This window comes from Chinchilla lanigera, unplaced genomic scaffold, assembly GCF_000276665.1.
Source record: "Chinchilla lanigera isolate Chin_1 unplaced genomic scaffold, ChiLan1.0 scaffold00019, whole genome shotgun sequence".
NCBI lineage: Eukaryota > Metazoa > Chordata > Mammalia > Rodentia > Chinchillidae > Chinchilla > Chinchilla lanigera.
In genome coordinates, this window is record NW_004955420.1 from 23,243,182 (window position 1) to 23,253,202 (window position 10,021).

The following is a 10,021-nucleotide window of genomic DNA, read 5'->3' on the forward strand; positions in this document are numbered from 1 at the left end:
GGGCTCCCCCGGGGGTGACCGGGCGCCGTCCTCGGGGGCCGGGTCCAGGGCGCCTGCGGAGAGCCGCTCTGAAGTCCGGCGGGTGGGCTCCGCCGCCGCGGCCCTACCCTTGCCCGGCTCGGGCGATACCTTCAGGGGCGCCGGCTGTGGGCAGCAGGGCGTCGTCGGGTCGGCCCGGAGAGGCGGAAGACGCGCCTGGGGGCTCCGCCAGCTCTGCGGGGCAGCAGGAGACAGGTCTGTCAGGGGGTAGCAGTGCGGGGAGCGCCGCTCCTGAGCGTCCACAGAGGTGGGGGGCCCTACCTGAGCTCCGCACCTGCAGGGCCTCGGGCAGGACCTCCCTGGTGGCGGCGTCCACAGCCACCGGGCAGGTGAAGCAGGAGGGGGCCGAGCTGACCTTGCTCGTCTGAAGGGCGCGGAGCAAGGACCTCCGCGCCTGGCCTGTGAATTGAGGGGTGAACAGCCACCCTCTATGGCGCTGCACGGAACACAGCAAGATGACCCCCACTTTCTCCCTGTGAACAGAGTGTGGTAACTTCTTGGGCCCCAAACCAGCTCAGACTGTCTAACTTTGACAAGAAGTGGTCAGGCTGGACACTTAGCCCGTAATGGGGGCAGGAGCCCCTGGTCACCCAGGAAGTCGAGAGGAACATGGCCTGGTTCTTTCTTCCACTCTTTCCGGTACTATCTGATAGAACTTCCTGTGTGCATGGAAATGTCCCATATCTGCGAGAGCCAGTGTGATAGCCACTAGTCACATGAGACTATTGGACACTTCAAGTGTGCGTCATGCAACTCAGGGACTGAAACTGTGTGTGTGTTTGTGTGTGTGTACATGCACACTGTACTGGGGTTGAACCCAGGACCTTGCACTAAACTACATCCCCAGCCTCTTTTTTGTTTTGTTGTTTTGTTTTAGTTTTTTGAGACATGGTGTCACTATGGTAGCTCAGGCTGTCTTCAAACTCACTATGTAACCCAGGCTGGCCTCAAACTCAGAGTGATCCTCCTGCCTCAGCCTCCTGAGTGCTGGGATTACAAGTGTGAGCCACCACACCCAGCTTCCCTGTTTTTTTTTTTTTTTTTGAGACAGGGTCTCACTACAATTGCCAAGCCTGGCCTCAAACTTGTGATCCTCCTGCCTCTGCCTCCCAGGAAGCTGAGAACACAGGTGTTCATTGTCATGCCTGGCTTAATTTCTTGTCAGTGTGTTGAGCCACCTCAAATCATTTGTGAACAAAATGAGGAACAGAGAGTGACGCAGCACAGCGACCTATGAACCTCAGCCACTCTGCCCCAGGCCCGTGGGCCCTGACTCAGCCCACTAGCAACTCACCGCGGTCAGCTGCAGTCTCAGCCCCTCCTCGGAGGGCCAGCTGTTCGTTGTCCCGAACCACAGAGGCCGCAGTCAGCCGGTGCAGTGCTTGGTCCCAGGCAGCTTCTCTTCCAGGGGGCGATGGAGGCCAGGAGCCACCCCCGGGCCCCCACAGGGTCTCGAGCCCGATACCCACCTCCCAGCACATAGGCTGCTCCCCACACAGGCCCTGGATCACTACATGGCAACGGGGGGCCTGGGGGGGCAGTGGCTCGGCCGGAGGGGCTGCTTCCTCACAGGGTGGCACAGCCGTGAACAAGAAGGGTGGCTCCATCAGCATGTCCCAGTCCAAGGGGACGGGGGAAAGCAGGTTTCCTGGGGAGGGAAGGCGGCTAGGGTCAGGGCAGTGTGGTGGCCTAGGCCCCGAGGTCCCTCGGTGTCAGGGAAGCCGTCTCCTCACCCAGCACTTACCTGAGTCATCCAGGCCCTGACCCAGCTGCTGGCCTGGCTCTGGGCCAGTCCCATCTGGCACTGCGCCCAGAGAGGGGTGCCGAGGTCGGCCAGGCGCGGGGTTTGCCCGGCCTGGGGGGGATGAGAGACTTCGGCCGGCCAGAGCTGCTCGGTGCCGACGGCCCAGCACCTCAGCACTCAGGGCTCCTGCCTGTGTGGGAGATGTGGGGCCACTGGTCAAGGAACGCAGAGCTTCCGGCCATCGTCCACCCACACACAGGTGGCTGCGCGGCCCTTGCGATCTCCTGCCAACACCTCTTGGCCCCTTAAGATTGTTGCTTGTCTCTATGTTTTTGCTTATGTCTTCTCATTTTTGCCTAGCTAGCTTCTACCTATTCTTCCAGACATGGCTCTTCCTTTCCCTCTGACAGAGTTAGCTGTCCTGGCTCTGGGCTCCCATAGCAGCACGTCCTGTGTTCATCGCTGGCTGTCGCATGTTGTTAGGATCATAGATGTATCCGTCTATCGCCTAGCTAGACTTCATAGTCAGCATCACACCATATCCGGCATAGCAGGTGGGCATAAGTCTAGCTGGCTACTTGATGGATAAGTGTGGGCCAAATCTCACCTTGAATGAAGCTTGTGGGGGTACAGGCAGCGGGCAGGATCGGGAGCCTGCAGGTTCCGCCCAGGCCAGGCTGCGGCAGCCCTGCTGAGAAGGGGGATCTAGGGGAAAGGTCCCCTCCGGGGAGCCCGGGCCCTGGGAGCCTGGGGACTCGCTGCTCCCAGTGGAACCCGGGCCTGGCTCAGGGCTGGCAGAGCAGTGGGTGAGCACATACTGCTCCCGGATGTAGGAGGACTGGAAAATGCGGCGCCATATGGCCGTATCGGAGGAGGGGTTGGGTCCCGGGTCCGTGACTGGGTCTGTCAGAGCATCCGTACCTGTTGAGGGGCAGGAGAATGGGCCCCAGCCCGTCCCCCCATCCCCCTCTCCAGCACAGCCCACACGTTGTCCCCGGGGCGCTCACTGCGCTCTGAGTCCCCGGCAGCCCATAGGCGGGACACCTCTGCAGACACAGTGCCTGTTCCCGGTGGCTCTGAGGTCCCAGTGGGCTCAGTGCCAGGGCTGGTGACAGATGGCGCCTCCTCTGGGGATGGGAACACCGAGCCACCAACACTCTGCCAGCCAGGCTCTTGGCCCTAGGCGGAACAGCATTGAAAGAAATTGATGGTAGCTATGTACTACCTCATTTCCAAACAAGACCTACAGTGGAAGTAATGAAGCTAATAAACCAGAAGGGAAAGACCGGGACCAGGGAAGGAGGAAACAAACATGTTAGCCTAAGGGTTAGCAGAACTGCTTGCACAGCTGAGCTTTGGGTTTGGCCCTGAGCTACCTGGCAGCCAGGTGAAAAGGGCAATCTGTTATATGGCTCTCATAATAAAAAAGGAAAAGCATGCTTAGTTCTTCTAGGTAAACACAGCTTCCTCATCTGTCACTGTCCTGAGTGTAGCAGGGAATGTGTCTGATGGTGCTGTCCGTAAGGCACGGTTTGAGGAGTGAGGAGCCCTTTTGACAAAAGCACCCCAGCGAGGGCTGGAGCTGTTTGGTGGCCATGAACTTTAGTGAGAAACAAAGGCAACGCCTTACAGGACAACTCCCTGCGGACCCAAGGAGAGGGACAGCATGCATTGCTCTGGGGGTCAGAGTACAAATCTATGGGGCCCCAGAGGTTAATAGAGGAGTTCTACAAGACAGGCATGGGGAAGAGAGGACGGTGTTGAAGCCATGGACAGAAACCCTGGCAGGGTGTACCCCCAGAGGGCGGGTCCGGAAGCCATCCACCCTGAAGAGTGAACAGTAGCCGAGCAGCTGGTCCCCAGGGTAGAGTGCTGGGATCTCCCGCGGGGTGAGCAGGGCCTCCACGGCATCAGGCACGAACCAGTCCACAGAGATGTCGCTGAGAGCGGGCTCCAGGGCCTTCCGCAGAGCCTGCACCAGCTGCGGGAGTGGCCAGAGGGGTCAGGGTGTCACAGCCAGCTCTTCCCCGAGAGCATCTGCCCAGTCCTGGACTGACAGGGAATAGATTGGGCTGGGATCAAGAAAAGGAAGGCTCTGGGAGGCTGAGGCGAGAGGATCACAAGTTCAAGCCCAGGCTGGGCAACTTAGTGAGATCCTGTGGCAGGAATAAAAACTGGAAAAAAATTAAAAAATAAAAACTGGGTTGGAGATGTAGCTCAGTGCAAAGGCCCTGGGCTCAGTTCCCAGGCTGGGGGGATGAGGGTAAAGCAGGGTGGGTGTGTTGAGTGCTTGGTTCTTGAGCTTGGTCTGTCTCCTGGCCTGAGCTTTGTCCCTTGGATGGGACGAAACTTCTTTTTTTTTGGTACCAGGAATCAAACTCAGGGGCTTGAGATTTAGCTCAGCAGCACAGTCCCTGCCTGGCAAGTGTGAGGTCGTGAGTTTGATTCCCAGTACCAGAAAAAAAACAAAACAAAAAAAAAGAAATCAAACTCAGGACCTCATGCTTACAAGACAGGCACTGTGCTCCTGAGCTATATTCCCAGCCTGGGACAAGACTTCTGAGGACGAGGTTCAGTTCCTAAGATTTGGGGGTGGTCACGGGCTGTCCCCACACCTATCACCTTCCACAGCGCCCGCAGTCCTCCTGCTTGGCATCTCGGGGAGAGGTAGGAGGTGCCCCGAGCCCCAGTCCCATGGGGTCCATTTCATTTCCGGGTGCAACTTGGGACAAAGACTTCTAGAGCAGAACGCAAGGCCAGAGCCCACTCACCACGGGCTGCAGCCTCTCCCCGGGCCGTAGGAAGTGGGCTCTGCCCCTGCTGAGCACCGCCAGCCCCCGGAGCAGCCGGCGGCAGGCAGCTCCCAGCCCGAAGCAGAAGCACCTGAGGGGAGGGCAGGCCGCTGTGAGTTTTGGGAGTGCCCTGGAGGGCTCAGGCCTAGGCACCCGGCTCTGCCCACTCCGTACCTGGCTGTCCCCCGGTGCCACCTCATGAGCTCCAGGGCTTGGTGGGTGGTGGCCGCCCCGGGTGCGGCGGCGGTGAGCAGGAACAGCTGCCGAGGGTGGGCCCTGTGCTGGGGCTGCCCCAGGGCCCAGTCCAGCGCGGCCAGCACATCCGGGGGACCCCGAGCCGCCTGCAGGGTCTCGATGGTCTCACAGATCAGCCGCACAGTGTCCTGGAGAGACGCACAGGCTGGGCGGGGCGGGGCCGTGCGGAGGACCCCACAGGGCCCCCAACCTGGGGCACACTCACATCGCTGCAGGGCCGGCTCTCAGGGAAGAGTGGCTGCGTGGATGTCCCAAACACGGTCAGGTTGACAAGTGTCTGAGACGGGAGGGACTTCACGGCCAGCACGATGGCATCCTGGGGGGCGGGGAGGGGACAGCCCATCACTCACTGGCTCCGCGCCGGGATAAAGTGGGTCCCGGGGACAGTGTGGGCAGGAGACTGCGGTGGAGATGACGCTGGGCTCTCCGTGCTTGGGTCGCTGAGTGTGCCCTTGGAATCTGGGAACGATACCCGTGTGAGCGTAGGAAAAGGAAAGGCTGACTGTGTGTGTGTAAAGATGGCGTCTTGGGGCTGGGGATTTAGCTCAGTGGCACAAGGCGTGCCTGGCAAGCACAAGGTCGGGGGTTCGGTTCCCGGTACCGAAAAAAAAAAAAGATGGCATCTTAAGGAACAAGGAGACTGGCTGCTAGAGGCTGCCTCTAGCTCACCTGTGAGCCAGCACCCCACCCGAGCCCAGGGCCACCCCCAGGGAGCCCCACGGGCCTTGTGTGCCGCGCTGCTGCCATCCAGCAGGAAGAGCAGCTCCCGAGTAGTGGTGCCCAGGTGTCCGGGGCTGGAGCTCAGGTCGGGGCAGAAGCTCAGCACCAGCACGGGGTTCAGCAGGATGTCCTTGTGGAAGCGGCGCTGCAGGAACCACACCTGGGCGGGGAGCCCCGGGTCAGCCTGGGGGGCTTCCTGCGGCTCAGTCCTGGCCGGCAGAGGGACCTGGCCTTGGGGCCCCTTTCTGTGCAATTCTCCCAGAAGGGCACCTTCGCGGTGGTCTGGCTGAAGGCAGGTGGGCAGGAGGCTGTCCCTTGTTTATGTCAAACCACCATCCTCCCAGTCGTCCCAGGGGGACGCACGCAGGCCCTTTGTGACAATACCCTCTGCCCTCTGGAACGCAAGCACGGTGGCAGCTAGGAGAGATCTTGCTGAGAAAAGAGGCCCTGCCCGGTCCCAACAGGAGCCTGTGCCTCACATAACACAACTGCCACCAGCACTGGGACCACAGAGGCCAGGCTGCGACCCCCCCAGCCCTACCTGCTGGTCCCCATCACTGTCCCGTCGCCGCAGCCTCTGGAAATCCCGGCGGGCCCTCACCTGGGCTTCGTACTCTGCGGAGCTCAGGCTGCCGGCCTCCAGCATCAAATGTGGCTGGTGTGGCTCTGAGACGGGGGGACACAACTCTGTGAGGAAATCCCCTCCACCAGAGCCCAGCTGTCTAGAGCCTCTCAGAACTGAGGATTGAACCCAGCGCCCTTGCACTGCACTGTATCCCCAGCCCTTCTTTCTTAAATTTTGAAACAGGGTCTTACCAAGTTGCTAGGTTGCCAAAGTTGGTCTTGAACTTGTGATCCTCCTGCCTCAGCCTCCCAGAGTGCTGTGATTACTAGCGTGTATGCCACTGTGCCCAGCTCAGTCCCTCTTTTTTTTTTTTTTTTGGTACCGGGAATCGAACTCAGGACCTTGTGCTTGCCAGGCAGGCACTTGCACCGCTGAGCTATATCCCTGGCCCCTATTTCTCTGTCTTAGGAGGCCCCGGCACCATGGGCCCATCCTCAGACAGGACTCAACCTATCTGCCCTGGGGTCCGGAAATCTCCACACGCAAACGCTTCCTGCCCACCGCATGGCCCAGGCTCTCACCACTGGGGTGCAGCAGGATCTCCAAAGGCCGGTCACATTGGTGGTCCTCAGCCAGCGTGACACAGATGGTGGCCGCAGAGCTGGCGTGAGGGGGGGCATCTGCCCGCAAGGCATGAGAGGGGCTCTCCAGGCCTGAGCGAAAGAGAGGCAGGGAGGGGTGATGGTCACTTCGCCCCAGGCCAGCAGTAAGAGCGCAGACATTTCCTCCCAGAGGGCAGTGGCTGCAGGCAGGGGTTTCGGTGGATTCCGCTCAGCTCTCAGAGTCTGATCTGTAGCTCAGACAGGTGAGGGAGGATCTGTGTTTTTCTGGACTGGGACCTGCATTTCCAGCTCTGTTCCCAGCTGACCACTGAGTTACACATCAACCAACGAGCATCCTCCCCACCCCTGGCACAAATAAAACCCTTTTCAGCAGGAGGACTGGTCCCGTTCTAGTATCTGTCTCACCCCGGTGTGGGGGGGTGTATATAAATAAGTGACACTGATGAAAGCATGGTGGGCGCGGGGTAGAAGCGGCCAGGGTGCTCCCGGCACCTAAGCCTTCATTCAGTCCCTGTCTTCTTGCTGTCCTCTGTTCTATCCCTGAGCCTCGAATAATTTTCCAGACTGCTACCCGGGCCAGACCCACCCACCTGCCAGCAGGCAGGGCCCGGTCACCAGCATTTCGAAGGAGAACGTATAGGGGGCAGGGCAGCGGGCAGGGCCAGAGAACACGTCTGGAGGGGCAGCCGGCTCCTCTTGGGTCAGCCCTTCCTCCTGAGGGCTGCCCACCCCGAAGCAGCTGGTGGGGCTGGAAGGGACAAGGAGGGTCACTCCCGAGGCCCCCAGCCCTGATGGCTGACTGGCTCCCGCCCTCCCTCACCCTGTCCAGCCCCCCGGGGCATCCTGCCGAAGCCCCCTCACCCGCACTAGACCCAGAGAAGCCGAGGGAGGGACGGAGAGAATCACCATAGGCCCAACCTGTCGTCACAGAGCCCCGGAGGCCTGGGGGGCCCTGGCGGGCCTGGCGGGGCCAGTGGGGTGAGCACGGTGGGCAGGGCCACACGCAGCACCCCATCGGGCCTGGAGGGGAGCTCCCGGCTGCTGCTCAGGGTCACTGTCATGGTGCCAGCGGCAGCGATAAGGCCCGTGGGCAGCACCAGTGTGGACCGGGCCTGGGCCAGATCCAAGACAAGATGACCTGTGACGGGTGAGACAGGGAATCAGAGGGGGCAGGACCAGGGGGGACAGGAAGACAGAGCGGGGAGCAGGCGCCGAGTGGGGGGGCCTCTCGGGGTTGGCAGGACGCTGGGCATGCGGCATGGAGACGTGAGATGAAGGATGGTGGGCGAAGCAGGGTGATGGTAGAGGGCACCAGCTGCCTGCACGCAAGGGAGGGCTGAGGAGAAGGGGACATACCATTCCCAGGGACCTGGGGGGACCCACGCCCTCTGCCTCTTCTCCCCTGCCTGGCTCAGCCTTCCGGGCACCAGCATCTTCAAAGATGCCCCCTGTAGGTGGAGCTGTCCCTCTGGCGGAGACCCCCTGTGCTCACCAATTCCCTTCTCATGAACATAAAGGACTCCCGGTGCCCCCAGGGTGGGTCCAGGGGTTTCTACCCGGGAGGGACGCAGGGATAGCGGATCTGCTGGGACGCAGGCTAGAGGGTGCAACACCTCTGCATAAAGTGTCTGCACACCAAGCGCCCCTTTAATTTCGATCCTAGGTTCATTTAAGGATTGGGAGAGTCACCTGGCCTTAGCCCACCTTTTAGCCCTACCTTACCTCACCTCCCCACAAGAAGCATTTGTTCATCCTTTTGAGAACCACTTGCTGAATAAAAGAAGGGAAGAAAAGGGGGCGGGGGGTTTAGCTCAGCGGCACAGCACCTGCCTGGAAAGCGCAAGGTCATGAGTTCGGTTCCCGGTACCGGAAAAAAAAAAAAAAGAAAGGAAAAAAAGGAAAGAGGGACGATAAGAAGGAAAGGAGCTTCCGTCCCAGCCCTGGAGGCCCATGCCATGGAGAGAACACTGCACCAGGCTGTGAAGCTCAGCTTTGTTATTTCTAATTGTGTCCTTTAGGGGCTGGGGATTTAGCTCAGCGGCAAAGCGCCTGCCTGGCAAGCGGAAGGTCGTGAGTTCGGTTCCGGTATCAGAGAAAAAAAAAAAAAAAATTAAGAATTGTGTCCTTTGGCAACCTTCTTAGAGAATCAGTTTCCCCATCTGTAAAATGGGGAACATGATAACTATCCATCAGAGACTGCTGTGAGCTTTAAATGGCAGAATGTACACAAAGCATTCAATATGTGGCTGCTGATATTATTCTCATCACCAAAGGGGGAAGGGACTGATGCACGTCATACCTCTCCCAGATTCACAGTGGGTGACAGCAGTCTCTGGGCTTTGCAAAGGGTAAATTACCATACCCATGAGTATGACCTACTTAACAAACCTTTCCCTCCATCCACCAAGCCCTACCCTTCCCTTCGGTCACAGGCTGGCTCCTCTTCGGGAACTTTCCTGGGGCCTGAGCCCAGAGCTCCCCCTTGTCTCTAACTACCCATGGAGCTTCTGCCGACTCCACACACAGCATGGTCAATGCCAGGTCAGGAGTGAAATGACACATGAATGAAGAAATGAGCGAGTGCAGTGCCAGCCGCAGAACCGCTCGGGGCTCAGCATCCCTCTCCTCCCCACCCGGCCCCTTTGTGTCAGGTTCTGCGCGAGGAGCTGGGCCTCGGGGATGACCAAAGCTCTGTCCTGAGATCAGGAGCTCAGGCTTCAGAGGGGCAGATGGACATGCAGACGGGTGAGGATGGCTCCCCCTAGAAAGTGCTGGCGGGGGCGTGGAAACGGCTGGGAGCGAGGGAAGATGCATTCATTATTTGCGGGGGAGTAAGGGAGGGTTTCCTAAGGGGCACCTGAGTGCATCTTAAAGGACGACTCCAAACGTGTCAAGAGAAGACAGTGGCGAGGCGCGATGGGGCCTGCCAGGGTGCCCGCGCTGGTGGCACCCGGGGAGGGAGGGGCTGGGGGACAGAGCCCAGCGAGTGACGGCCAGGGCTGCACTCGATCCAGGGGAGCTGAAGCTAAAGGACGAGGGACAGCAGGGGCTCAGCTTTGGGGACAGCGGCGCTCCCTTCACACCTTGGAGAGTCTGTGCTCTACAGGGCAGTAAGGGCCTGTGGCGCCAGCAAGTTCTGCGCTGCCGGGGCCACATCCCCGCTGCCCGGAGTCCGCCAGGGTGCTGGGTGAGGGTGCGATGGATGGATGAGCGCACGCAGGGCCTGGAGGCGCGGAGGGGCCGGGCGCGCCCCGGACTCACCCTGCGCGCAGCGGCGGGGCGT

At 60.2% G+C, this 10,021-nt stretch overlaps 1 protein-coding gene across 2 annotated transcripts; it reads right to left on the reverse strand.

Moving 5' to 3' along the window:
• Positions 1 to 15: 15 nt before the first annotated feature.
• On the reverse strand, positions 16 to 10,021 carry Vwa5b2 (von Willebrand factor A domain containing 5B2; the record flags this gene model as incomplete). Of its 2 annotated transcripts, XM_013513358.1 has the most annotated exon segments (16): positions 16 to 213; positions 301 to 438; positions 1,334 to 1,687; positions 1,784 to 1,973; positions 2,391 to 2,704; positions 2,791 to 2,962; positions 3,579 to 3,764; positions 4,555 to 4,666; positions 4,750 to 4,958; positions 5,036 to 5,146; positions 5,555 to 5,710; positions 6,092 to 6,216; positions 6,697 to 6,828; positions 7,329 to 7,486; positions 7,657 to 7,876; positions 10,000 to 10,021. In XM_013513358.1, coding segments are annotated over 16 exon segments (2,709 nt in total), but the record flags the coding sequence as incomplete, so codon positions are not given.